Below are 26,582 nucleotides of genomic sequence, written 5' to 3'. Positions count from 1 at the left end.
TTTTAAAATCAGGAGAGTAACGAAGCAATAGGAGAGGTATAGAAGACTTAGACATGGTAGACAGTGATGGTTGCTCACACAGTATATATCCATTTTCACCTCTTTCCCCACAAAAACCGATACTTCCCATTTTTTAAAATATCCACTCTTGTAGATGACCACACCTGATCTGATCCCAACTACAGAGAAGATCTAACTGATCTAATCAGCATGTGGCATGCTCTGGTGACTGTTACTGCTCCAACAATAGGCATGTAACCAATTAGACAAAAGCAAAGGTTTTAGGTGGATAGGGGAAAGATTCATTCTCCCTCTTCCCCTGGACATGAACAAAGAAGCATTCCACGGCAGCCATGAAGAGAGCAAATGTGCCAGACTCAGATACACGTGGCCAAAGCATGGAGAGAGTGGGTCCCTGATGACACAGTTGAGCAAAACAACCAACTCGGAGTCTATCCTATCTCTCTGGACTTCCTTTTAAGTGAAACAGCCAATTTTCCTTCTTGTTTAAGTCAACCAAAATGGTTTTCTAACTAAAAACAAACTAACTTATATACTGGAGCTGTGTTTAAATAGGTAAATAGGATGAGTATAGAATACAGTAAGGAGGGAGAGTAAAAAGGGATTAAATATATAAAAGTATTGTGAAGGACATTAATACATAAAGAGTTTCTATTTAATTCACTAGAAATGCCTAGCGAGGTGATTTCAGAGCATATGATTATTGATTAAAGGGAATGGTGAAGCTTTAGACAGACTGAAGGCAGGAAATGAGATGAGAGGTATTACAATGCTGTAGACTAGTGCTGGCCAGCCTAGCAGGGATGGAACTGTCCTCTATCTATACAATATGGTAACAGCTACTGAGCAGTTGGAAGGTGACTTGTGCTATCGAGGATATGGACTGCTAATTTAATTAACTTTAATTAATTTTAATTTTATAAGCCACTCGTGTCTAGTAGTAATCATATAAGTGCAGGTCTAGAACACAGACAAAAGTATAATGAGGAACTCAAAGGGGAAAGTCAAGGGAGTGTTAAATATTTTAATAATATTTTGAATCTATAGAAGTTGGCTAGAAATACATGATAGATAAAGAGAATTAAATGAACTACATAAGGTGAAAACTATGAAGTTACAAGATTACTTCACAGTTTTGTACCTTAGAGGGTAAAAGAGTCAAATACTTCAGCCAAGGAAGACTGACACAGGGAAGGACAGAGATAGATTCAGTTAAGGATTTAATGTTTTCAAAAGCAAACTCTTCTTTTTAACAGAATCTCCTTATGTTTACTAGTGGTTAAGACGCAGGTACAAAATATATTTATTTAAAATTAAGTTAAAAGCCTGGACAACAAATATGATGGGGTACTCTGGCTAGAAAAAAAATTTAAATTAAACTGATGCTATGTGAGCAAAAAAAGCAAAAATCTTTAAAGCAAAATCTAATAACTACCTGCATACCTGGAATGACTTGATCAAGATAGATAGCCAAGAGGACATAGAATACACTATTAAGTGATAGAATGACAATAGTAATAATTAGAGGATATGGGCCTTCAGCCAAATTAGAAAATAAAGCACCTTCATTAAAATCTTCTAAGTGCATGACCTGAAAAACAGAAACACAAACTTTATTATATAAAAATGATAAAACTAACTGAAAGCTAATACCAGAGTTACTCCATATATCCAGATTGGTGGTAACCAAACTGGGCCTTTTAACAGATTAAACAATCTACCAAATTAGTATGAATTTACAAGGAAAACAACAGAAACTTCACTAAAATATAAATTTATCACAACAATCTATTTCAATCTTTTTTAAAGTTATGTTTCTAAAACTTGTTAAAAGGAGTATACATCCACTCTTGGGGCTTTTAATTCTGATGCAATGACTATCAAAGGAAATAACAATAAAATATCCAATTAACACTAACTGATGCAAACAAATGGTCCATGTGGCAGTCAAGCAAATTGAGTATTAGAAGATAAAATTATGATCAGCATCCTTTCAATGCTGAAAATAGGAAGGTATTCTGATTTGATTAACACAACTATTATATTGTTCATAGTAGATATATACGAGAGAGCAGAAAGAAATATACTAGAGGCTGAGGCCTCATTTAGTCCTAGATCTGCCATTAAGTGAATAAACTTTAATCACACCACTCTGGATCTCAGTCTCCTCCTCCGTGAAATGGAAGATGGGTTAAATAAACATCAAAAGTCCCTCCCACAATCAACAAAACATATGAATCTCTAATTCTACCTCTCTAAGTTGAAGAAGAACTCAATGGACTCTTAAAATGTATAAACAACAGTTCTTAGGTCCAATGTAATTAAAACTTATTTAATGCAATGCTCATAAACAATCTATCTTAGATCTCACAAATCAGAATATTCTATCTAGTCAACATGAATCATCTCTTATATTAGTAATTATATTTTCTCTTTATACATTAAACAACTTTATGTTTTATTATATAAAGCAATTTCTCATAAGAATTTTTCCCTTAGAACCTGACTGCCCCTGTAAAGATTAATAAAAATCAAATAAACACTTTAAAAATAAATGAATATAAATATTATTTAGGTGAATGACAATCCCATGAACCCTAATGTAATAAAATCCACCAGGTCTACTTATTTCACTAATACAGTCATGAAAATTTGTTTTGCTCACACACAATTTTCTGCCAAGTACACATTTGAGATAAATTCACAAAAGGAGCAATGTAACCAGGCCACAGAGCAATCCAGATTACCTGATGCTTAAAACAACGACATCTAACAAACTGAATTATTGCAGTAAAATAGATTATTGAGACACACTAACACACTTTGAAGTAGAAAACTTATAAACAGATCATGTAAATGAAAAACTTAGAAATGAAGAAAATGTAAATAAAACCTAGTAAAATGTACTCTAGTATTCAAATAGGATTACTTTCTCATGTGGACATTTTAAAATAATTTCTTCACAAATCCAGGGTAATATGCATTGTAGTATAACAGGCTGCATGGAATTGGAGGAAAAAAATATTTAGTGAAAGCAAGATGACTATATTACCTACCTGTGCAATACCAATCAAAAAAGTACACTGACAGAAAGGACTGAAAAGCCACACTAATGATTTGGGAAAACTTTCCATGAAGACTATCAAAAGGCCAACAAATCCGAAAGCCACAGTGACTAAAAATTCAACTATTCCCACGTGTTTTGATTTTTTAAAAAGAGGTGTCAGCATTAAAGCAAAAAATATCTGTAAAATATAAATATTAAGATTAATGCATTGTTCATATACATAGGTATGAAAATAAAATTAATTTTGCTTGTAAAAGAACAAGTTATTTTCGTTGGGAAAATACATTCACTGAAATACTTTCTAAATGCTATCTATGGTAAAATATTTTATTTTCATGTAAATCATGATAAATACATAACAAAACTTAAGATGACAAACATTAAAAACTACAATTTACCTACATAAGGCAAACATGGTTACTTCTACACTATAGAAACCATAAACAGTCACATGTTTCTGCAGTTAGATATATATACGTGAACAAAACAATAAACCAACCAGCTTTTGAACAGAGAACCTATCTTTTAAACTCAATGTGTTAATAAGAAGCTAAATCAGTTAACTGTAAATAGAAGTCCGAGTTGTTTGTAAATCATCATGTTAAAAAGCAAGGTTGATCATCAAAAAATTTAACCAGTATGGCATTGGCACATAAGCCAATCAAAATGGACACTGGAACTACTGGAAACAACAGCTACATTCAGCAAATATACCAAATGAATATCAACACTGCCAAAGAGCTATATTTACAAAGGTACACCTTTATAAATCATCTCCCTATAACATAAATTAATTTGTAATAGTCAGGATTTCATGAAAACAAAGGGTTTGAAAAAACTCTAGTACTAGACAATCTTAACTATACATATAATTTGATTATATGAAGACAGTAAAAGACTTAGAAATTTGTATGTGAAATACATTATATGAAAACAAGTTAAATTTGAGACTATTTCATACCTTTCCTAAAAATCTGGAGATAAAATGATGCTATATACAATTCATTTATCAGTAACCTAGTAACAAATCAACTATAAATTAACCAAAGAATAATAATTCGCTATATTAATCAACTATTTTGACAGTTCTTTATTCCCATTTCAAGTTAAAATACTCACAGACGATAACCCATACAGGAAAAAAAGTAGAAATATCACAACACAGCTACTTTGAGGGAATAGCGAAGAAGCTGTTGCAATGACTGCCATAAGAAGGGACATAAGAAAAATCAAACTTGTATACAGAAGAACCCAGGAAAGCCTATAATGAGAATATAAACATATTTATGGTTACATGCATAGGCTTTAACAATTAAAAATCATTTCAAACAAAACTTCAGCTTTATTTTAGCAATTTTACTCTTAAAATTGTTTATTCTCTCCTATGTATGTTCATTTACTAAAAATTAATGCTCTTACAACTAATTAAAAATACATTAGTTAAGTTAAAGATAATAGTACAACCTGATATAGAGGTAAAATAGTGATTATCTTTTTAAGAGTCAAAAAAACTTCACAAATTAATAGCAGTTTATGACTAATTTAAATTTAATATTCTCAAAAGTTCAATAATGTACAACATTTCTGATTTTCTTAAAATACAGAAGAGTCTAATGAAAATTTTCTTATGCCCTGGTATATAATTAAACTTCTGACAGCTTTTGGTACTTTAAAACAACACTAACCAACTAATCAACACAATCACTAATGAACAACATACTTACTACATTTATACAGTGTAAGATAAAGATCAACAATGGACTCGCTATATTTACTCAAAATTTCTTCCCAAATCAGAGTTCAATGAAACTGCTACAGTATTTGGGTTTGTTTGTTCTTTTAATGTAAGCAGATCTTAATCTATGTGTGCTACCATAAAAGCAATGAAATAGGATTAAAAGATACCTACATTACCAAAACTGACTTCCCATCCTTTTACAGAGGCAAAACAGAGGCACTAAGAAATTGATTTGCCTAAATGCTTCCAACTACCGCTTCCTCACAAATCACTTTAATAATTTAATACATCTTAAAAACCAATCACTACTCAAATAACAGGAAAAAAAATGCAAAGACAATACATTACACACAATGACACCATTATGTAAAGTGATATTATTAAAGTGTTATAATTAATTGCTGCACTGGGCTAAATGGAATAAAATTTTATAAAATGGACTATAATAGCAACTCACATGCACAGTATTAACTTTTCCCCCAATGTGAGGTCAAAATAAATTTTCCTACTACACAGTGGGAAAAGTAAGGAAATTTCACTCAGAATTATTTATAAAAAGTCACACCTCTATAACATCATCATTATATAAAATTGCTGACCCATAAAAGCTCACTTGTGAAAACACTTTTCAAATTTGCTTCTCTATAAACTATCTTGTATATTTTCATCTTAATTCATGCAAATAACTTTTTTCCCAGGGGGAAAATCCCACATACGACATAAGCAAACTTCAATCATTTTAATTAAATTTTTAATAAATGCATATGCTATGATATTGGGGGAAGACAATAACACAATTAATTTCTAACTTTCCAAAATCTTTCATGTTCTAGACACTGAAATACAAAGAACACACCTCATCAATTAAGACAAAATGTGAAATAAAATTTAAAGTTATATCAACATCAGTTTTTCAAATCCCATTTACCTTATGGTTAAAAAAAAAAAGAAGAAGCCAATATATTGTTAAAGCTTATTATTGCCTTAGTCTCACATTCCAAGACAAAGGCAATCATTGTAAGTAAAAAGGATCAGCACCTCAACTTGAGCAAAAAACAAAATTACAATCTGACGATCTACAATCTACAATCAGCACCCCAACTTGAGAGAAAAACAAAATTACAACCTGACGATCTTTACAATTAATTATTAATCACACTAAACAATAAACTTGTAATAACATACCAAAAGGCAGTGTCATGAAGTCCCATTATCTTTAAAAACTCCTTTAACTTTTTCTCTTTTTCTGCTACGATATGAATTGCCAAAAAGTATCCAAAAGGTGAAAATGCTATAACTAGGTATATTAAAATCACTCCTCGGGGAAATGTATCTATCTCAACCACAGAAGTTTCTCCCATAATGACAGCTCTAGTTGACTCCAGTTCCTTCCAAAAAGAAACATTGGTCTTCAGCTAGAATTGGAAAATGAAAATATAATCAGTGAATTTAATGCAGGTAGTGGCCCCCAATAAAATGTGACAATTACACTCCCAAATTTGGTACAAACCTATTACAAATACAATTCTCAAAAACCACACCGGAAATAAAGTAACTGACTACAATATCATGATATAGCATACATTATTGCTTTTATTCATTCTGGAAGTATACCATAAAGTCTGTAGTAAGGAAGTCTATAAATTTTGATGAAATAAATTGTCAAAGAAAATAAAATTTAACAATTATCTTCTTAACCAGACAATATATACATCTTAACAAAAATACGCATTTATAAAATTGAGAATTAAGGAATGATTATAGTACCATGAAGACTCTCTTTTAAAAAATTTTTTAAATGGTATGTTCTATTGTTTTAAGATCTATATATGCAGCATGTATAGACAGAATTATAAAATTTTATGCCATATGATACTTCTACCTTGTCTAAAATAATATGTGCTCTGCTTTTCCATCCGGTGTGGTCTAGGCTGTGAATGGCTAAGGTCTTTGGCCAAAATACAAAAAAGTAGTATAAAAGTGTTACACTACTTTTATGCGATAGATCCTATATTTCACTGTCTTTACCTTAAACTTCTATATTATTGAATTTGGATAATATTAATAATTATACCATCTTGTAAGAGTTTATAAGACAATCCTATACCTATCAGTTGGTTCTTACAACAACCTTGTCAAATGAAGTATTATGATTGTAGTCAGTTTACTATATAGCAGTCTAACAACTAACAGAGATAGGTGTCCTATTCAAGGTCTCCTGTTCTTTTATACTAAAATGTGAGGCACTCGATAAGGTCTAAATGTCTTTAGATTATAATTGTAACAATCCTAGTCCTAGTGGCAGTACAGTATTCAAACACAAAGTTGGGAGGCAAAAAGCCAGAGTTTGAATTAGCTTTGCCACTAATTAACTGAATTTGGGAAAGTCACTTAATCTCCCTGGGCTTCAGTTTCATTTTTAAAATGGAGAGAGTAATGGCACAAATCTCATATGGCTGCTACAGTTAAATGGGTTCATATTAGTATATCACTTAGAAGCAATGCTTGGCAGGCGTCTGGGTGGCTTAGTCAGTTAAGTGTCTGCCTTCAGCTTAGGTCATGATCCCAGTGTCCTGAAATCAGGCCCCACATCAGGCTCCCTACTCGACAGGGTGCATGCTTCTCCCTCTGGTACAGCCTCTCTCTGTCTTTCATGAATAAATAAATAAAATCTTAAAAAAAAAAAATAAGAAAGAAAATCTTTAAAAAAAAAAAAAGAAAGAAAGAAAAGAAATGATGCTTGGCAAATAAGTGATAAATTTTTATTACATAAAAAATGAAATCTACTACTATGATTAACATAATAAAAATACTCACTTTCTTTAACTTGTTTTTATTCAAGGGAAAAGTCTGTAAATATACATCTTTCATAAGTATTATCTATGGTCAACACAGATACAACAATACAGATTCATGGAATGCTAAGTTCACGGGCTTAGAAACCATCAAATGATATATAAAAATATATAAAAATATTTGAAAAATATTTAATCAGAAAACATGCTTCTTCCTTAACCTTTTTTTCTTAAAGAATCTGTAATATGTATTCTGTATATTTGACAGTAGATAAACAAATTCCTAACTATAAAGACTTAGGGCATAATTGTCAAAATATGCTTTGGTTTTCTCTCTCTCTCAAATAAATCAAATCTTTAAAATATATATATATATATATATATATATGGCTTGGCTTTATTTTACCTCCTTCATCATAGTTACCTGTATAATGGCTGCATCTATGGATGCTTGTAAAACTGTGAACCCTGAGGTCCAGTACTGAGCAGCCTCACACGATGTTGAACAGCCAGCTATGGGGACAAAATGTGAAAAAGAAATATTTGCACAACATGTAAGTGCTTTCTTTTATATGGAGGGTTGCTAAAGCAATATAATTAATTAATCTCCATAGGACCGAAGAAAATAAGGAGTTGTCCTTTGAAGGCAGAGAATAGCACATGTTATTTAAAATAAGTCACTTTTCTGTTTCAAAGTAAGTCATTCTATAGTGACTTAATCAGATTCAAAGCACACCCAGATGCCAGGACAAGTCCAGGTTAAGAGGACAGGAAAAAAAAATTTTTTTCTAAGTGCCTTTTGGAATCAAGTCACAAATTCAACACTCAGCATAAGGGACTTCAACATTGTTCAATAAATGTTTGTGGTTGAAGCATTGAAGGTTGTTTTCCATGATAGAAACATAAAACTAATAAAGTTCATTGGTCCAAGACCTTGAAATTTTGAAGACATGTAGCACACCACATGTGAAAAACAATTACATGGAGGAAAAAATGCTGATTCAGAAAGTCATACAATTCAAGATAAAATTTTGCTGTTACTGTAATGAAGATATATATAAATGTATTATATATTTTATATAATATTATATATACTATATAATATATATGTATTAATATAAATGATGATATATAAATGTATTAACATTAAAATAGATGTTATATAAATTATATTTCATATTACATGTAGATGTAGACAGATATTTGTTTATACATATATATTTATGCTACACTTGACTGTTTTCTTCTCTGAACAAGAAAGTACAGTTGAAAATGCCAATGTTGGACCCCATCAAATTTTGCATATGAACTAAAACCAGAAAGACATGCATTTTACTTGATTTACAAGATCGTTTAGGGCTATTTACCTCTTGAATCCATATAAATAGAAGACACTGGAATCATATCAGGAAAAAAACGAAGTTCATAGGACATGAAGTCTTTGAAAACCACACCCACAAAGTTGTTGGGTTTAGAAAGACTGGATACTAACAATTCTTTTTCATTTGCATATTCTTCAGTAATTATGACTGTAAAATATTATAACAATAATGTTATCTCACAAATTAAAAGTTTACTATCAAACAACAGGCCAAATTTAGCATGATATTTGGTGAATATAGTATTTTATAAGCACTTCTGTTTTATTCTCTTTCAAGAAAATAGAGCCATTCTAAAAATATACATGATAATTAATAACAGTACAATTTCAGACACTATTTCTCAGCTGTCATCTAAGTACATAAATTATATGTCTGTGTAACACATAAAAGTTATTAATATGATGAAGTCCAGCATATACTTTATTATGTAGTATTTGCAGTTCACTTATCTATTTCAAAGTAAACCATACAGGTAACTCCTTGGTAAGTGAGTGGATATTTTATTTTCAAATATTTCTTCTAAAGAAGAAAATTCCATTATCCTTCTCAGAAACTAAATATGTACTCTGGTAACTAAGACACAACTCTCCTTTGAATAAAAAATTGCCATTTCAACCCCATACATAGAGATGTATGGAGAAAACAATCTCTACTGAGATTCCTTTCACATCAAATAATCCCAGTTTTTAAATATTTTCTTAGAGTTTTATTTACAAGCAACTAGTGTTCACTACAGAAGCTTCAGGACATGTGGTGAAATGGAAGAACACAGGATTATGTGCTTAACTATGTTACTTACTAACTGTGTGAGCAGAGATAAGCAAACGAATTCTCCGAACTCCAGCATCCTCATCCTTAATACCTAGCTGATTATACTGGTTGTTAAGAACAAACGCAATTACAAAGATAAAAATGCTCTGTAAATTATAAAGTATTACCTCAGTGTTAATTGTCATGATTTTCTGGACCTTAAAGGTGAACACAGATTGATCTGACTAAAGAGGGTGTTAGTTCAACATCTTACCAGTCATGTTGCCATATCTGGATGCGTGTACCACTTTCACACAGTTCTGTTGTTAAAAAGACAGAACTTTTTAAAAGTATCTGTATATATTTCTACTATTTTAGCATCTAAGTTAACACACACTGACTTGGGTTTCTCTGGTGTATATGCTTTCCTCTAAGTCAGACCTACCAAAGAATTTTGTTCTCAACATTTCTGATCAGTTTTTTGAGGTGACATGATAAATGCTTATGGCTATCCATGCTACTTATGCTCAGGTAAACCAACAAACATACCAATAAGATATTAAATAGTAGTAAGTCAAGAAGAAACCAATAGGAGAAAGTTATCTGGCTCCTGATTGTATAAGCATTGTCTATTCAGTGATGCATTATCCAGGACTATGACGATACATACTAGAAGTTAATTAAAACTATCTGATTATATAAGACAACATGTAAATCTGTTATTTTCAACAATTTAGTATTTCATTAAATTAATCATCATAGTATAAATTGTCACTTCCTCTAGTTCTTGTCTTGTATTCTCTCACAGACAACTTTAGGCTCATTAGTATCACATCATATACACTGTTCTCCAGTTAATTTCTTGTGAGAAGTACAAACTGAGACAAATAGACTTGGGTACCTAGCCACAATCATCGTCTCCAAAGGTAAGCACCACTTCTGTTTACACCATATTTCTCCATAAATAACCATGGCAGTCTGAAATGATTACTGCTTTCTAATCTTTATACCTCCAGCTTATTATATGGGTCAGAATCAAAAGGAAATATGCCTTCAAATCTTTTATCCTGTATAAAGACGCTTATTTTATAAATGGTCTGAGAAATATAAAATGTTAAGACCTATAAAACGTGCTTCAGCAGGATTGAATGATTTAATCATTTTTATTAAACTACATTTCGGTGAGGGGACATATCTTTAAGTGTTAAGAGTGTAATTTACTCAGTAAATCAAGCAGAAAAATACTGTTACAGATAGAATCCATATATAAGTTCACAATACCCTCAGGAAGGTGGTCAGTAGAAACTTTTTGCATGATGTTTCTTGTAGTATTAGTCACTGGAGTATATCCCAGAATTAGGTTAGACAGAATAGATTTGTCCATAGGGTTAAGTTCTATGTCAGGCACTTCTTCGTATTTCTTATTCGGATGCATCATACTAATTAATATTAACCAAAATAAAAAAAATAATGGAAAAAGAATTTCCTATAATAAAGGAGACAAACAAGATGGTTAACAAAATATACCACTGGCACCAAACATAATCAAGATATCTATGCAAACAATGTAATACCAAGGACAAAACAGGAGGAATCTGGATATCCTTTCTTAAGCACAAAAAGTAAAAGCAATTCTATCCTGAAAGAAATATTACATTGAGCATCTCACCTAACCCAACAGCAATATTAGATAATTTTTCCTTTATATTCAGTTTCACTGTAATATTTTAAAATTCAAGTCACATAATAAATTAAAATGACATAAACACTAATATTTAAAGTTCTCAGATGACTAAATGTAAAATATAATAATAAATTTACTTACATATAACATTATTTAAATTAACTTACCAAACAGCCCTATTAAGGCTCACCATAAAAATATCTTTATTCAAATATAATTTAAAACTCATGCTTTAATTATACCTAAATGTCTACTATTAAAACTATATTCTGTTAAGCTGAATAATCAGTTTTAATAGGGATGAACTATTTACTGTTTCACCTGTTTAATTGTTTTACTGGTTTCAGAAAAGGAACAATATATTTTCAGCCTTTAGAATTATTAACTGGTTAGCCAGAGTTATTACTTTCTTTTATCTTTTAAAGAAATGTATATTGTTGAAAACAAATACATGACATAATTTTAGTAATCTTGGGTAATTCAGTCCAGAGTTCAAATGATGGGAAGTCACTGGGAATAAACTGTGGAAAAGTTCCAAAGTTTCCTGTGGAATTATTTTTTAACTCCATAAAACCTGGGAAATGCATGTCTAAAGTTCAAACTTAAACACTGATATCAGAAATCAACTAAATTTAGAAATCATTATTAAAATTTTTAACATTCAGAAAGCTTTAGGAAATGTAGGTACTTCACTGTGCTGACACAAGTTTTATTTCTTAAGCATATTAGAGAGACCTAATGATATCAAAATATAATAAAAATGTACCCAGAAAAATAAATCTTCTTAAAGATGAAATATGTCAGTACAAAAATGGCAATAAAGCATAAGAAAGTTATTTAATTTACCTGAACACTACTTTTTTTAGTCCTGCATTTGATTAGGTAATTCTTCAGCAGGAGTGTTCTGGTCTGTCTCCAAACTCCCACCTCCCTAATTGCAGTAGCCATGTTTTCTGAATCAGTCTGTTAAAAGAGTAGATGAAAAAAACTGAAACCACACATAAAGCGCATGTCATTTAATAGCAAAACAGATAGCTTTTTCAGTCTCAGGTTAGATGGAATTAAGCATACTCCAACCTGTCTCTCCTATCTGGACAGAATGCATGCAACATCAATTTGAAGACCTTGAAAACTAAACAGCAGCATGTGAAACAAGAGGTAACTAGAATTCAAAATCCCCACAATAGTGAGCTCACCACTTTTTCTTTTTTCATACCCCAAACTAAATGCACTGGAAGTAGGCACTGGGGCAGAGAAACCAAGCTCCGAAAGCTCTCTAGTTCTGGCTTGAGAACTCAGAAAGGAAAGTTTGTTCACAGAGAATGTGAAACTACCCAACTTTCTTTCTTTCCTACATTCTCTTATGCCCTTTTCTCCAAGCAATCACATGATAGCAGTGTCAGACTGCAGTAATCAAAGTTTAATGCAGCCCCAACTCTGAAGCAAGGAAACCTTCCTCACCAGTAAGTGGCACTATACCTCAAATAGGGTGCAGCCAAATCCCAAGGTGTTCTCCTGCCCCTGGGCTCTGGATGTCCTGGATGCAGTTGCACAAGTGTATAGCCCAATGGGGCAAATAAGCTCTAGCATTCTGGCTGTATGATGGAAATGAAAAGCCATAGGGAATTCGAAAGTAGTAGGGAGTGCAAATCAAAAGAAGAGCTTAGGAAAGCAACATAATAAAGTTGTTCATTAACTCCTAGACTAAGTAACCCCAAAGCCAGGCACACATGGATCTAATCCTATTCTGTGTACCAAAGACCTGAGGAACTGAACTAAAAGACAGCCTACTTACTGCCCAGATCCAGACTGATTATAAGATGGCATACACAGGACAGATCCAAACGGCACTACAAGGGCTTTTGAAAAGTAAACCAAAATTAGAAACACAGCTCAAAGAATGCAGCTGAAATCTGTGACCTGAACCTAACCAGGTTGACAGCATGCTAGAATTAAGTATCAACACTTTCCATACAATCAAAACAAAACCCAGTCTCACACAATCCAAAATAACTCAGCAGAAGTAGTGGGTGGAAAATAGCAACTCTATTAAGAAAAGAAAAATCAACAGATGCCAATGCCAAGATGACAAATTTTGGAATATTCAAACAAAAACTTAAAAATAGATATTTAAAAAGTGTTCCAGCAAACAACAGCAAGCATTCTTGAAAACAATGAAAAATTTAAAAACCTCAGCAAAGAAATAAGACATAGAGTAGCACCGGGGTGCCTGGGTGGCTCGGTGGATTGGGCTGCTGCCTTCGGCTCGGGTCATGATCTCAGGGTCCTGGGATCGAGCCCCGCATAGGGCTCTCTGCTCAGCAGGGAGCCTGCTTCCCCCTCTGTCTCTGCCTGCCTCTCTGCCTACTTGTGATCTCTCTCTCTGTCAAATAAAATAAATAAAATCTTTAAAAAAAAAAAAAAGACATAGAGTAGCACCGAAGAGAAACTTCAGAACAGGGGTTCTTGGGCAGCTCAGTCAGTTAAGCATCTGCCTTTGGCTCATGTCATGATACCAGGGTCCTGGAATCTAGCTAGCCCTACATGGGGCTCCCTGCTCAACAGAGAGTCTGCTTCTCCTTTTCCCTCTGCTGCTCTGCCTGCTCATTTTCTCTCTCTCTCTCTCTCTCTCTCAAGTAAATAAATAAATCTTTAAAAAAAAAAAAGGAACTTTCGAATTGGAAAACACAATGACAAATAACTAAAACCCATGGAATGGGCTCAACTGTAGAACAGAGATAATAGAAAAAGTCAGTGAACTTCACAGACTGAAAGGTGCTATCCATCCAGTCTGAACCACAGAAAGAAAATGGGTTTTCAAAAAATTAACAGTGCCTTAGAGAACTATGGACATTAACAAAGGTCTGACATTCAAATTATCAGAGTTCCAGAAAGGAGAGAAGAGTGTTAATGATAAAAAATATTTGGGGCAAGAAATAAAAATCTACAAGTTCTAAGAAGTGAATCCCAAAGAGTATAAATCAAAGGAAATCCATATCCATACACACCATAATCAAACCATTAAAAATTAAAGACAGTGAAAAATCTTGAAAGCAGTCACAGAACCATGCATTACCTATAGTGGAATAATGACTTGAAGGAGAGCAGATTTCTCATAAGAAACTCAGTGGTTAAACTGGAAACTCTTACACTGCTGGTGGAGTGCTGGTTCAACTGCTGAGGAAAACAATCTGTCAGCTCCCCAGAAAGTTAAACATAGAACTACCATATCTCCCCACTATTCCATTTCTAGATATATACCCAAAAGAACCCCCAAATACTGAAAACTGGGAATCAAACAAGTGCATGTTCACACTGGTTCATAACAGCGCTATTCATATTTGTCAAAGGTAGAAACAGCCCAAATGTCCATAAACAGATGAATGGATAAACAAATTGTGATATATACACACAATTAAATATCCAATCATAAAAAGGAATTAAATACTGACATATGCTACAACAAGGATGAACCTCCAAAACATTATGCTAAGTGAAAGAAGCCAGACACAAAGATCAAATATTATAGGATTCGGTTTATATGGAATTTCTAGAATGTATAAAGCCATAAAAATGAAATCAAATGGATATTAATGGTTGCCAGAGGCTGGGGAGAGAATAAAGAGAAACTGCTTACTGAGTAAGGGGTTTTACTTTGAAGTGATGGGAACAAATTTTGCGTTAAATTTTTTTTTTTTTAACAGTATGACTAAAGGGTACCTGAGTGGCTCAGGTACCTGACTTCAGCTCCAGTCATGACCTCAGGGTCCTAGGACTGAGCCCCAAGGTTGGCTCCTTGCTCAATGCACAGTGTGCCTGACCCTCTGCCCCTTCCCTAGTTCATGCTCTCCCTCAAATAAATAAAATCTTTAAAAGCAAAAAGAAAAATAGTATGACCTAAATCACTGTCACAGGTCCAGTATCCCTCTTCCAGCCTAACTGTACTCTTTGAAGGTCCTTGGAGCTCCTTCTGCAAGTGGACCTCTGTTGGAGCTATCTCAATTTTTCAAAGAGGTTATATTAAAGCTGAACTCAAGAGAAGTGGCCAGAGTTTCAACCGCAATCTCTGTGGTTTCATTTGCTTACTCCAATAACCTAAAATTTCTACACACCAAAGGGTACTGAGAGGGCAGCTTGAAAGCGACAACAAAAAAGTCCTGTTAGGCCATCTTCTAGAACATTAATTGTTGCCTTATTGTATCTAAAACCTATTTGATGGGGGCCACTGGTGTGATTTCCCTCCAAAACAAGAACAATCCATTCCAAGTTGGCTGACCATCTCCTCCTAGATAAAAAAAGCAGACAACTTTTTAGAGACAGTTCATCTTACTCAAAAAGGTAAATATAAATTAAGTTTTGATTAAGTAAGTATCCTCTTTATGTGCACAAAGAGAGGTTTTTTAAACAATGGAACTGTAGACAACTTTTACTTTCTTTGTGCTTTTTTTCCATTTTCTCAATTTTCCTGTCAATATGTGTTACTCACATACTAAAAAAATTACAGCGGTACCTGGCTGGCTCAGTCAGAAAAACATGCAACTCTTGATCTCAAGGTTGGTAGTCCAAGCCCTACCCTCAGTGTAGAGATTACTTAAAAATAAATAAAAAGTCTTTTAAAAAATTGTACAATTAGACATAATCTAAAAAATATTAAATAAGTAAATTAAAGGGGCGCCTGGGTGGCTCAGTGGGTTAAGCCGCTGCCTTCGGCTCAGGTCATGATCTCAGGGTCCTGGGATCGAGTCCCGCATCGGGCTCTCTGCTCAGCAGGGAGCCTGCTTCCTTCTCTCTCTCTCTGCCTGCCTCTCAGTGTACTTGTAATTTCTCTCTGTCAAATAAATAAATAAAATCTTTAAAAAAAAATAAGTAAATTAAAAACAGAACTAGTAAAGCAGTCAAGAATAGAGGATATGTTAAAAATAAATTCTTCCAACAGTCTCAATGTTATATTAGATTCTGTAAATAACTGATAATCATCTCTAGGCCAAAAAGAAGAAACAAACAAAAAAAGAAAAAATACACTCATTCAAGGATGATTTACTACAACATAAACAGAAACATTAACAAGTACAACAAGAACATTCTCATTATCTGCCAAAACACATTGATTTAGTGAGCACCAATGAATTATTCATTCAAATTGAATGCTGCATGCTTAAGTAAGTCTTCATTTTTAGAAAACAGGCTCCTGATATAGTTGCTGATGGACTCACAAATATTTTTCTTCCTTGAGAACTGCTCCCTGAACTCAGCGTTTTGTCTTTAACAGGCTTGTCTGACGTTTGTGAACACTTGGACCTACCTCACCACTAATCAGGGCTTTTTACAGCAAAACTTACTTCTACCCTCTATGTGGAGAAAAAAAGGCAGAAGGAAATGTAGATAAAATTAAATGTCCTTATAACCTGCAGCCCACTGACAAACAACTTGAGGCAGGCAGAGCATAATGTTCCTCCAGAAAGCTCCCAACTATCTTAACATCAATGCCTTGGTAGAGGGAAAAACTACCTCAGATTAACAACAGCCACGCCTCCACTATCCTGAGAGTCTTCTTTAGCACCGGAAAATCCTTTTGAAACTTCCCTCTGTCTTTACTTCCCTCAACCCCAAAGTATATAATCAGTTGTCCCTTATGATCTCAGGGCTGCAGGTCCCCCCCAGAGGTCCTGTCCCCATGCTTTAACAGAACCACGTTTTGCATTGAACACATCTCAAGAATTCTTTCTTGGCCATCAGCTCTGGACCCCAACACTACTCCAAAAACACATCACCCTCTATCTTCCCACCATGCCAAGAGACACACAAACCATAGCCATCCCCGCCACTACCACTTCTACGGCTACCCCTGATCTGTAATCAATTTTCTCCTGGAAGTATGGAATTTTTAACTAAGATCCGGAGACTGAGAGTCATGTAAACAGTTACATTAATGGAAACAAGTAAGAAAGAAAATTCAGGGGCACCTGGTTGCTCAGTGGGATGAGCCCCTGTTAGGCCTAGAGCTTACTTGAAAGGGAAAAAAAAAGAAAAGAGAAGAAAGTTCATGCACTCTTGGTACTATGCTTTCCATTAAAGTATGACACCTCCTGTGCCAAAACTTGGTTTTTCTTTCTTACGGTACGTGAAATGCCCTATTATCCACCCAATATATTTTATTTTCACATAAGCTAGCAAGAATCAGATTCTGTTCTTCACAACCAAAACCACTTAACTAATATAACAGTATAATGTTATAAATTTATAATGTTATAAAGTCCTTAACTCCATAGTTGGAATACTCATAAGGTCAAGAGTGATTTTCAAAGTGAGTATGGTAAGGGGAATGTTAAAAACCTGTCTACCTCCCCTCCCTACTAAGTAAAGAATTCCACAGATACTATTGGGAGTGCCTAAGGGCAGATAAAAAGTTGAGAACCACTGAATGATGTAGAGTTCTTCAAGTTACTTTAAAATAATATTAACAGGGTAATGTCTCTATAGAAGAGAACACACAGTAATTTGGTATCTATCCAACTCTCGGTTTTATGTCCTTTCCTCCAAAGCACAAAATCCCTATAAGCAAAATGTGCTTTCATGCTGTTTCCCTTCTGCTCCTGATTTCTCTATTCCTTTAGGTAGATTTTTGGGTCCTTGTCCTTTTCCTTAGTCCAATCGTCCTGCATTACGTTGTACCTAGGTCTCTCAGGGAATATGTCCTACTTATTGCCTAGAAAATCTCATCAATATGAAGCTAAGTTGATTCATTTATCATCTGTCCTCCCTCTCCACCAAAAAAGATTCAAAACCAATGCAAACATAAACGGAGCTAACTACTGTTTTAATATTTACAGAAAGGAAATACTCCATCTACATTTGACTTCAACACTTTAAAAAGATTTCTATTTTGAATTAAAATAATGCCTTTTTAAGAAGAGGTTAACTTATCAGGTAAAAATCCCAATCTTACCTCTTCATCTATTTCCCTTTGGAAGAGTATATGTTTCTATTTAAACTGAGAGGCAGTGAAGGCCTTACTTAGGTGGCTGCTAACTTTCAGCAGGCTGCTACTATTCTCTCCTGCCCCAGCACACACACAATGAAAAAATAATGGGCCACAGTAAATCCAAGCAGAATCTTGACACATGCTGAAATAAACTGGAATCAGTAATCATTTACATAAAAACAATACCAACAAGAGGAGACAACAAAGTCTACAATCCCAACAACTAATAATGCAGCATAAGTGTGACCTCTGGAGGCAAACCAATAAAAATATGAACCCAGCCTCTGCCACTTACTAGCCTTGAGACTTTGGGCAAGCTATTTAACTTTTCTGTGTTTAAGTCTTCTCATTTGTAAGTGAAATAATAATGGTATCCACTTCATTGACTTATAAGAATGACTAAAAGAATAAATACATGTAATTAAAAACATGAAAATGGTGTCTGGTCCCTGGCAAGTTGAAATACATGTTGAAGGGGCACCTGGGTGGCTCAGTGGGTTAAGCCTCTGCCTTTGGCTCAGGTCAAAGGATCAAGCCCTGCATCACGGCTCTCTGCTCAGCAGGGAGCCTGCTTCCCCCTCTCTCTGCCTACTTGTGATCTCTCTCTGTGTCAAATAAATAAGTAAAATCTTAAAAAAAAAAAAAAAGAAAAGAAAGAAATACATGTTGAAAATCAGTATAACTAATATCCTCAAAAGGATAACAAAGAATATCATATCCATGAAACAAAAACAAGGCAATTTTTTAAAAAAGCTACATGGAACCTGGAAAGGAAGCAGACTGATAGAAATAAAATTCTCAGTAGATGGGGTGAACAACATCTGAAGCAAATCAGTGAGTTAGAAAGAACGCCGAGTAAGGAAATCTTCCAGAATGGATGGTAAAAGTGCAAAGAACCAAAAACGATTATGAAATCTGTTATAAAATTATAAAGATGGATCAGTATGACGGACTGTAGAGAGCAAGATGGAGTCACCTATGTCATGCCGGGCCTGTGTCAAACAAGACACAATCAATTAAGGGTAATGCACCAGAAGCAGAGGAGGTCTGCAGGGCCCTAGACTGATTAAATCCCTTTAAGAAGGGAGGATTTTTGCAGCAAATCGTCAGACTCTTCAGACTTGACTCCTCTATGTCTGACCACTTGAAGCTGCTGCCAAAGGCTCTGTCCCACTATCTCTGACAGGAACTGAGATTCTTCACTGCTCAAACACGGTAGGTAGTAAGTACTGAGAGCTGACCAGGACAACGGATGCCTTATCTCAACTGTGAGCCTACCTACTGACTTCATGTTTGGTTCATTAACTTCCTAATCTCTGTGTTATCCTGTTTGCTGTGTGACTTGTCCTATGTTTCTGCTTTGTGTGCTGAGTAAGAAGCCAAGTCAATCACATGGTTAAATGTCATTGAGTTTGGAAACCTGTAACTGCTTTATAATAATGTTAACCTCGTTTTATGACTGAATAAAGCTGACATTGTGGAAAGACACAACTAGGTATGTGCATCTTCATAGTGCGCTCATGACATTGGCCTAAACAAAGTCATGTTTCTTCTATTCACAAGCTATAGTCTAATCATGTGAAAATGTTAAATTTCAATAACCTTGAACCTCTATCTAGTCAAATTAGTAAAACATCTTAAAGATGTTTTAAGAAGAAAATCCAATTGGCTGCTTGTCATGTAACAACTGGTTTGGCTGTTTAAAAAAAAAAAAAAAACAACTGAAACATTCTTAACATCGAATCTTCACAAACTTTTTAATTTAATGTCTATCTAAACAGTAATTTCAAAGCTATAGTCACATTTTTGTAAACAGACACAACACTGGACCTGTATGTCCTCACCCTCACAACCCACAGTGCCTAAGCAGGCCTGAATGAAAGGGGCCATGGGGATAAACAGGCAACGTCTGCTCTGCACAATAATGCGAAGCACTGACTCTACTGTAAAAGATTCCCTGCAAATTATGGGTGTTTGGGAAAATATTTTGCTTCCTCTTCCAGTATCCAGACATATTGGCTCTGAGAATGTTTGCCCCTTGGGAAGAAGACAGAAAAATAAAAGAAGGGCATCTGCAACTCACACTGGTAGGGTAATCACAAAAGTCCCTTCTCACCCTCACCCCCCACACTCTTCTGCAGGGTTTCCAATGGGAAATTGGAGTGGAGGAAAGATGTGGGAAGGCAGTGTTTTCTATAATGAAGCCAAAGATAAAGAGATGATATCTGAGATGAGACGAACTCCTATGGGTGGGTGAATGAGTTTTCCTGAAAGGAAGGTGGAGTAGATCCATCAACAGAGGCGACATGAAAGTGGTGCTTCTGACAGAAGGAACTGAAACAAGACTGCAAAGTTAGAAATGAGGTGTGGCCAGCAAGGGGACATCTGTGAAGAGTTTAAGTTGCCAGGTGCCTTTCCCCTAAACCATAAGAAAAGCCATATTTAGCACAGGGCTCTAAATGTCATCTTTTTCACTCTAATTTTCTTTAATTATCTCAACTTTATGGCTTTGTAAAGGCATTCAAAAGAACAAAAGGAAAAGGCAAGAAAAGATGCTTAGCCAGCCCCACATTTGACACTGTCTGTAAGTGGGAACAGGATCTCACACTCAGGAGTTCACTCAGTAGTGATGGAGTTCATGAAAACCAAGGCAGAGCTGTAAACGGTAGAGAGGACTACACAGCAGCAAAAGGAGCTTTCTGAGGAGACAACACCTAAGACCCTCTCTTTTGCAGCATATACTGGAAGAGAATCCTTGAAAGCATAGGCTAACAACTGAAATACAATAAAACTTTGAATGTCTCATTTTCAACAAATCATACTTTTTAGAAAACTTAAAATACCTGATATAGTTCCAGCACAAAGTTGTACCAGACCAGCATCCTTAAAACTGTCTAACAAAGCCAATTCTTAAAACAATACTAAAAGCAATGGCCGACACACAGCAATAAGAATACACAATGATTCTAAACATTTTAAATTACTTTCCATTTCTCCACAGCATACCTGGGGAATGCATTAAGTTTGTTGTAGAGCTTTTAAATAATTAGGTAAGTTTTAAACACCTAGTATCACTAAAGTTTCAATCAAATATTTACCTTTCCTAGATAAAATGATTTGCACCAAATCCATAAATTGCAAGAAAATTCAAAGCCCACTAAAGCTCATCTTCCTTTTCTAATGTATTGATAAACGACTTAAGACTAGATGTAATATAATCCAGTATTCAATATTAAATATTCATTTATTAAAGAAATATTGGCTACTACATTACACCTGCTGTGAAATATATTTTACCTTTCTCAAAGCAATAAAAAACATGCAGAACTATTAGAAAAAAATGTTATGAATTACTAGAATGTATTAGTTTTACTTCTGAGAGAAACGAATCAAGATTATATCCTGTAAAATAAAGAAATTGAGCTGTCCTGGTAAGAGATGTGATCAGTCACCTTTTTAGCAAGCTTCAAAGATTTTTGGAAAGGCTCTTTGCTGAAAATGTTCCCCATCTCCAACAGATAACTGTTAGAGGTTACTCCTAGTCCAAGCAAAAATGATTATCACTACTGTCTTCCACTTCCATATCCAATAAATAAACTAAGTGCCATTACCATACTGTGTCCTCATCATTATTTGTTTACATGTCTTAATCTTGAACCTGACCATGAGATTCTTGACCAAAAAGACTGATTTATCTTTTCTTCTCCACCACCAATGGTAATCTTATAACCAATAACTTCTTACTGCAAATTCCTTTATCAGGGCTTAAGAGTCCTTATAGATCAAAGGTCTGCCAACTACAATGAAGGAGGTAGGAGCTAAATTCTGTTTTGTACAGCCCATGAACTAAGAGTGTTTTTCACATGTGTTATCCTAACACAGCCATCCTCACTCATTTCTGCATTGTCTAGGATTGCTTTTGTGCTACAAGGGCAGAGTTAATTGATACAGAGACCATATAGTCCACAACACCTAAGATATTTACTATCTGGCTCTTTACAGAAAGTCTGGTGACCACTGTTACAGACTGAAGGAGAGAGAAAGAAGAAAAGTGGCACACTCATTTAACACTTACTAAGAAATTTATGCATCAAACATAATGGGAAAAAACAGACACTGTCAATGACTTTGCAGATAGATAAAATTTAATATAATGTAGTAAGTCCAATTGGGGAAAGAATGGAATGGAAATTTCAGGAAAAGAGAAAAGAAGGGGAAAGCTATAATCCCCAAAGGGCTTGACTTATATAAGGAACAGGGATTCCTGCGGCATGACTGAGGCATGGACAAAGTGAACTATGGCCAAGGGTGCAGGGGTATTGCTCTAGAGGACACTGAAAAGTCAGGCCCTGGAGATGGATGGTGAAACACCCAGTACGCAAAATTAGATTAGACATCTTTACCTTATGCACCCAAATATAGCACTCTCTGTTTCCTCTACTTTGTTTTTCATGCCTAAGAATAATTGTTTAATTGCCCGGCAATCATGTATTTCACTAGTCCGTTCACTCTCCCAAACCCCAGACCTCCACTTACTTCTACTTCTATCACACTCAGATTAAAACCTTGATTTCTACTTCCCTGAAAAAACTGAAGCAATAGGAAGAAACTTCCACCTCCCACTCTGCCTATGGTAATGCTAAATATTTAAGCAATATTCCATTTCTGGCTAACATGATAACTCTGTTTTCGTTAAAACTCTGAACCATAAAGGACTAAACAGAATCTGGTAGTTAAGGTTTATATTTTGGAAGAAGAGGTTAAGACTATATCGGGCAGATGAAAGAAATTCCTGCCAAATTACATCATGGGTTTCTCAACGAATAAAAGCACCATAAAATTTAATTTATGGGGGGGGTGGTAAGTCAAAAATACTCTCTTTTCTCATGTTTAAGATTTATTGAAGGTAATGTAATAATAAAACAAAACACTGACGACATGATTTAACCTGAATTTTATGACTATTTTTTTGTTGAACTGGAAAACAACAATATAATGGTGCCCACATAACCAGCTTTCCCATCTTTTTTTTTTTTAAAGATGTATTTAATTATTTAAGATGTATTTATTTATTTGACAGAGAGAGAGAGAGCACAAGCAGGCAGAATAGCAGGGAGAGGGAGAGGCAGAAGCAATCTCCCCACTGAGCGGGGAGCCTGACCAGAGGCTAGATCCCAGCACCCTGGGATCACGACCTGAGCCCAAGGCAGCCTCTAAAGAACTGAGCCACCCAGAGGTCCCTCCTGCCCCTCTTCTTAGATATAAGAGGTTCCTAAACGTTTGAGCTCATGACTATTTTAATCCAATTAATTCGCATGCCGGTAAAGATTAGGATTTATTTATAATTCAGGCTTGTGTATCTTCATTATTTATGATTATTTATCATTTATGATTATTTATAAGAATATTGCCAAGTTATTTTACAGGATCATCCTCTCCACCCAAGGGCAGAGATTATAAAAAACCCTGCTCATCTTGGTCCTCTCCCCACCTCGTACCAGGAATACGGAAGACACTCAGATAAATGATGGATAATATTCACAAATTTGCTTCGACCCGCACTGCAAGATTTCTGATACCGAACCCCGTTGAGAGGGAAACGGACTCGAACAGCACACAGGCAAGGCTGATGGCCTCGTTCGTTTGATTTCTTTTTTTTTTTTTTAAGATTTTATTTATTTATTTGCCAGACAGAGATCACAAGCAGGCAGAGAGGCAGGCAGAGAGAGAGGAGGAAGCAGGCTCCCCGCCGAGCAGAGAGCCCGATGCAGAGAGCCCGATGCGGGACTCGATCCCAGGACCCTGAGATCATGACCTGAGCCGAAGGCAGAGGTTTTACCCCACTGAGCCACCCAGGCGCCCCGTTAGTTTGATTTCTCCTCGAACCTCCCAAGAGCCTTAACTGCCCTACCAGCGATCTCCGGCGCGGAGTCCTCCCCGAAGGCACCCATCCCGTCCTCTTGGGCAGACACCCAACATGGTGGGTAGAGAAAGCACCAGAATTTGGAGTCCGGCATCCCTCCTGGGTTAGCATCTTCGCTCTACCTTTCTGGCTGGCGGAGATCTCCCTACGTGACTTAACCTCTTTGGGACCCATTCCCCCCCCCCCCCCCGAGCCCAACCTCCATGGGATCCTGTCGGGACGCAACGGGACTAACACGGAGCCTGGCTCGCGGCTGGGAGCCCAACCCACCTCCCCCCCCCCCCCCCCCCCGCCCTCCTGTTCCCTCAGAACGTCCTCGACAAGAAAGCACACGATCCTCTACAGTCCTTCTGACTTATGTGTCCAGAAAGGAGCAGGTCAGCCCCAGGAGCACAGGAGAAACCCCAACCCCAACCCCCGCTCCGAGCCGCGAGCGCCTCTCAACCCCATACACGGATGCCTCCCGCCCACCCAGCTTTTGGGGACGCGGGAATCCTTCGGTGCCCGGGCTCTGCCCAGCATTTCTCAGGAATCAGGGCAGTTCCCCCCAAGCCCTGTCACGAGACCTGCGCCTTCTCCTCTCACCCCAACTCTCCGCCTAACACCCAGCGCGGGCAGCGGCGCGAGAGTCCCCGGGAGTGCCCCGCGCCCCGCGCCTCAGGCGCTTGGAGGGAAACGGACTCGCACAACATTTCCTCTCTCTCTCTCTCTCTCGTCGCCCCGCGAGGGCCCCGCACCCGCGCGCGACCCCCGCAAACCGCGCTTCCGCCCACCTGGGGGCTCCTCCCGCCCCCCTCAGCTCGCGGGCTGGGCCGCCACGGAGGCCCGCTGCACCCCGCCCCTCGGCCCCCTCCCCGCCACCCCCCTCCCTCGCCCGCCCCCCCCTTCCCAAGAGGCGGCGCCCCCCGCCCCCCCCGCCCCCCCACGCCGGGGCGAGCCGCCGGCGCCGCGGCCCTCCAAGCCCCCCTCACCTCAGGGCCGAGCCGCAGCGCGGTCAGGCAGGGACAAGCTCCGCCAGGGGAGACACTCCGCGCGGGTGACGGAGCTCGGAAATGGGAGTGTGTGTGTGTGTGTGTGTGTGTGTGTGTGTGTGTGTGAGGGAGAGAGCGCGGCCCCGCGCGCGCGCCCCTGCCGCTCGGCCCCGTGCGTCCCAGAGCCGCAGGGCCGGCAGCGCGCCTGCCGCGGGAGCGCGCGGCGCGGGAAGCCTCGCTCCGCCTCCTGCCGACAGCACCTGGGGGCGGGGCTCCCGGAGGACCGGGATCTGCGGACACGCGCGTTCCCGGCGCTTGGCCCCGCACGTCGCCTCGCGGGCTGTGGAGCTGACGCGCGTGCGAGGCCTGCGCACCTGGGGGCGGGGCTACCAGGGGGCGGGGCTCCGAGGGGGCGGGGCGAGCGGGGCGAACCAGGCGCGCTGAGGTCGGGGCACGCGCGCGCGCGCGCCCAGCCGCAGAGCTGGAGTGTCTCTGGCGCCGACCCTGGAGCTTGGGATCCGTATGGTCTGCGGAGACCTGGGCTTGCTCTCCCACGAGGCGCAGGCAAAACAACGGGCCTGCAGCCAGCTGCTTGCGTTTGACTCCAGACGCCGCCGCCTCCTAGCGTTTGACCTTGACCTGCAGCCCTTCCATCCGCCTCCCCGGTGGCATCTAGTTTTAGGATCCCTTTCTTATATGGTTCCCGGCTTTTAAGGGGCCCTCTCCCAGGACTGCATTTCGATTCACTGCGCTGCCCCTTGTCCTCCCCGCTGCAGTGTCTGGGTTGCAGTGTCCTCATTTGTCTCCTACCTTCTGCCTCCTTCCCCCATCAGACCTGAGACATCTGGACACTGAGGATGCTTTTAGTTTCTAAGTGTCCTCAGGAGAGTCTGGGAATGGCGCGAATCCTGAATTTTCCAAATGGCCTGATGCACAGGCATCTGTGGGAGATTCTAAACCGCACTTGTTTTTGCTAAAAATATAAACCGATGTTTTGAGTTTTATTGCCCAAAGTTGGCCCAGATGGTAGTCAAAAGTTATTGTAAAGGAAAGAAAAGCTCAATGCCCAGCTTGACAGACTTTCCTCTCCAGACTTCTGTATGGTCACATTTCTTGCACAGTTCTTTACTTGGGGGGATTTAACTATTTAAAGCCTTTTTAGAAAATTCTGTTAATCCTGTATACACCAAGTTTCTCAAATTTAAACCAAATCTCTCCAACTGTCACTGCCAAATCCTACCCCCCCCCCCCGCCAAATATCAAGGAATC

The 26,582-nt window shown here is 37.4% G+C and overlaps 1 protein-coding gene across 4 annotated transcripts in view; it reads right to left on the bottom strand.

Annotated features, from left to right (window-relative positions):
* ABCA5 (ATP binding cassette subfamily A member 5) overlaps positions 1 to 25,523 on the bottom strand; it is a 69,810-nt gene extending 44,287 nt beyond the window's left edge. The window contains exons 1-10 of one of the 4 annotated variants that reach the window (XM_059380340.1): positions 25,314 to 25,523; positions 14,514 to 14,614; positions 12,284 to 12,400; positions 11,035 to 11,239; positions 8,989 to 9,150; positions 8,046 to 8,134; positions 6,012 to 6,241; positions 4,208 to 4,349; positions 3,078 to 3,266; positions 1,465 to 1,612 (exon numbers count right to left, since the gene is read on the bottom strand). In XM_059380340.1, the coding sequence (XP_059236323.1) occupies positions 1,465 to 1,612; positions 3,078 to 3,266; positions 4,208 to 4,349; positions 6,012 to 6,241; positions 8,046 to 8,134; positions 8,989 to 9,150; positions 11,035 to 11,239; positions 12,284 to 12,385 (1,267 nt within the window). In that variant the 5' untranslated portion in view covers positions 12,386 to 12,400; positions 14,514 to 14,614; positions 25,314 to 25,523. Of the gene's footprint in view, positions 1 to 1,464; positions 1,613 to 3,077; positions 3,267 to 4,207; positions 4,350 to 6,011; positions 6,242 to 8,045; positions 8,135 to 8,988; positions 9,151 to 11,034; positions 11,240 to 12,283; positions 12,401 to 14,513; positions 14,615 to 24,330; positions 24,473 to 25,313 lie in introns of those variants that run through there. The other 3 variants (XM_059380339.1, XM_059380341.1, XM_059380338.1) reach the window with 3 other exon arrangements.
* Positions 25,524 to 26,582: the final 1,059 nt, after the last annotated feature.

The sequence above is a fragment of the Mustela nigripes genome, chromosome 16 (genome assembly GCF_022355385.1).
Source record: "Mustela nigripes isolate SB6536 chromosome 16, MUSNIG.SB6536, whole genome shotgun sequence".
NCBI classification, from domain to species: Eukaryota; Metazoa; Chordata; class Mammalia; order Carnivora; family Mustelidae; genus Mustela; species Mustela nigripes.
This window is presented reverse-complemented; position numbering and strand designations above follow the sequence as displayed.